At 36.1% G+C, this 3,372-nt stretch overlaps 1 protein-coding gene across 1 annotated transcript in view; it reads right to left on the bottom strand.

Moving 5' to 3' along the window:
• Positions 1–3,372, bottom strand: part of srgn (serglycin) — a 16,741-nt gene continuing 13,369 nt past the window's right edge. Inside the window, exons 2-3 of the mRNA XM_024009003.2 lie at positions 2,660–2,798; positions 1–851 (exon numbers count right to left, since the gene is read on the bottom strand). Of these exons, the coding sequence (XP_023864771.1) occupies positions 641–851; positions 2,660–2,798 (350 nt within the window). The 3' untranslated portion in view covers positions 1–640. The remainder of the gene's footprint in view (positions 852–2,659; positions 2,799–3,372) is intronic.

Below are 3,372 nucleotides of genomic sequence, written 5' to 3'. Positions count from 1 at the left end.
TTGGATGATTAAAACATATGTTTATTTAATCCTTCAAATTGTCAAAACATTTTGCTCGGATGAGAAAATACAAGTGCGGAATGATATCATGTTAGATTGTGACCATCGTGGAAATTCTGAATAAAGTATATTTGAAAACGGAGTGTTTCACAATATATATCTTATAGTTTTCATTGTGGCTCAGTTGGTAGACCCTGGTGCTTGCAATGCCAGGGTTGTGGGTTTGATTCCCACAGGAGACCAGTACTAAAATGTAAACAAATATATGCACTCACTACTACTGMAAGTCACTCTGGATAASAGCYTCTGCTAAATGACTAAAATGTAAAACAATWAAAGCACGATATACCCCTGAAAATCCTGTTTAAAAATAAAATTATTAACATTCTTGGCTGGTATTACAAATAATAATAAAAATACAGAAAAAAACACACGGAAGACTAATTTAATCTCTTTGGTTCCATGGGAAAATAACTAAACTTCAGTTACCTAAATCAGATTAAATACAATTTTACAAAGCCAAGCATCAATAACTGGATCAAAAAGCATGTGCTACTGTAATCTTGAGAGGTTGCAAGAGCCAATTKATTTTACACAAACAGATTAACATCAACATTTCAATARTTTGCATTCTGGCAGGCTACAGYATCAGGTGATCCTTTTTCAATTCCCAAGCAGGAGGCAGAGCCTGATCCATGGTCATTTTCTGTGGGTAAACAAAGTCAGAGTAGTCAATCCCGTCCACATCTGCGCTGGCCAACTGGTCGCCAGAGCCCTGCTCAMTGAAGAGGATTCCAGTTTCAGAACCCTCGCCTGACTGCTCTAGCTCTGAGCCATCCTCTTCCAGCACTCTGGAAGAAAAACAGAAGCACAAGACCATTAGCCATTACAGTCTACATCCTCTAAGCTCTTCCTATGATTTTTCACTACAGCACAGGCTGGGGCGTCTCTACACTCCCATCATCCCTGCTTCGTTTGTCTGGGAGCCTGTCGTATTCAGTTGAATTGTGCATTGAATCAACAATATTTCATAAAGTGATTAACAAGAAAGGCTGAGTGATAACTCTAAAACCGTTCTATGAAGAGAATATATTGTTGAAATAGTGTTCCTTTGCTTACATWATCAACTAAGTAAATTAGAAAATAAACACATTTAGATTAATCTGTTGTAAAACATTAAAAAGTTGCTCTAATACCTGTGAAGAAACACTTATTACTCCAGTCACTACATTGGATTTGTTACATAGTAACAGTGGTGGGAAAAGTACCCAATTATCATACTTGAGTAAAAGTAAAGATACCTTAATAGAAAATGACTCAAGTAAAAGTGAATGTCACCTAGTAAAATACTACTTGAGTAAAAGTCTAAAAGTATTTGGTTTGAAATATACGTAGGTATCAAAAGTAAATGTAATCYCTAAAATATACTTAAGTATGAAAAGTTAAAGTATAAATCATTTCAAATTCCTTATTTTAAGCAAACCAGATGACAACATTTTCTTGTTTATTTTAATTTACAGATAGCCCGGGGCACGTTCCAACACTCAGACCTCATTTACAAACGAAGCATGTGTTTAGTGAGTCTTTCAGATCAGAGGCAGTAGGGATGACCAGGGTTGTTCTCTTGATAWGTGTGTGAATTTTACAATTTTCCTGTCCTGCTAAGCATTCCAAATGTAACGAGTACTTTTGGTTGTCAGGGATGTATGGAGTAAAAAATACATTATTTTCTTTATGAATGTAGTGAAGTAAAAGTAAAAGTTGTCAAAAATATAAATAGTAAAGTAAAGTACAGATATTAGGTATTAGTAAACTTACCGATYCTTCTGTTTGCATGGTACTTTTAACAACCGTAGTACACAACATTTATAATTAAACAGTATTTCCTGACTTTTTGCCAATGTTTTTTTTAACATGCTTAGAGGGAATTTATAWTGATAAGCCCTTTCTGTGCGACCTACAGWATAGGGAAGAGGGTTTCYTGAGATCCAACCCTTTTGGGTCCTGATGTTTTCTAACTGATACAATGTCTTGCTGAGGACTTAAAACACTAAAGGGGAAGTGGTGTCTTAGGCCATATGATAGCAAATGTCCATATGATAGCAAATGTTTAGCTTCCTCAATAGTGAAAATGTTTAACAGAGCTGAGTACATATTGTTCTCTTCTGTCTGCTGTAATATAATGAATGCAGATATTAATGCTTGGGTGCTCCTTCACTCATGTATAATTAGATCACCTAATTCATATGGCTTGTAGTTTAAACACTCAACTTTCAGCAGGATAATCTAGAACCATAGAGTGTAGTTTAAACTCATAGTAGTAAGTCAATAAAGTGCTTACTTCTTGTATGCTACCATCACTCTCGGAAGGAGAAAGAATATCAGAGGCCATTCAAGTCACAGTACGCAACTACCAGACTGATTCTGTCATTAAAAAACATTCCCTACTACAGGAAATTGTATAGTGATTCTTGAAAATTCAGAAATGTTATTGATCAAGTCTATTATTGCAATCCTTTATGGGGACATATCTCATCAAAAACAATGGAGCAAAGAYGTTAATCAGGACAATTCTGTCACATTATGCTAAATTCTGAAATTCAATAGCCCATCAAGCTTTGGTCTCCGGATAAATTAATTTGCGATGATGTATACTTACATATCCTTTACTGCAAATGGAGGGAGTCTGTCAGGAGGCCCAGGCAAGTCCATCCAGGGACCCCTCTGTGTCTCACAGTTGGGATTCTTGGCGTCTGGACTGCACTTAACCCACATATATCTACCTTTTGCTGGAGCACCTGTGTTTCATAAGGGAATAACAATATATAAACATAACTKATTTGTGACAGAGACTCTTCATGGACAATATTCKTATTGAATATGAAATACAGGRTACTGCCAAAATAAAGGAAACTGAGTAAATGAGGGATATAAATTGTATTGAAAGCAGGTGCTTCCAGGTGTGGTTCCTGAGTAACATCAAATGAAATTAAATTTGATGTTATTTGATGCATTTGTCACAACAGGTGTAGTTACGTGAAATGCTTACTTACAAGCTCTTAACCACAACAATGCAGTTATAAGAAAAATACCTACAAAAAATAAATAAAAGTAACAAATAATTTAAGGGCAGCAGTAAAATAACAATAGCGAGGCTATATACAGGGGGAACCGGTAAAGAGTCAGTGTGCGGGGCACCGGTTAGTCGAGGTAATTGAGGTAATATGTACATGTAGGTAGAGTTATTAAAGTGACTATGCATAGATAATAACAGAGAGTAGCAGCAGTGTAAAAGAGGGGGGGATGCAAATAGACTGGGTAGCCATTTGATTAGATGTTCAGGAGTCTTATGCTTGGGGGTAGAAGCTGTTA

The sequence above is a fragment of the Salvelinus sp. IW2-2015 genome, linkage group LG18 (assembly GCF_002910315.2).
Source record: "Salvelinus sp. IW2-2015 linkage group LG18, ASM291031v2, whole genome shotgun sequence".
Classification (NCBI taxonomy): domain Eukaryota; kingdom Metazoa; phylum Chordata; class Actinopteri; order Salmoniformes; family Salmonidae; genus Salvelinus; species Salvelinus sp. IW2-2015.
The sequence above is the reverse complement of the archived record's forward strand: the minus strand, read 5'-3'. Positions and strand labels throughout refer to the sequence as shown.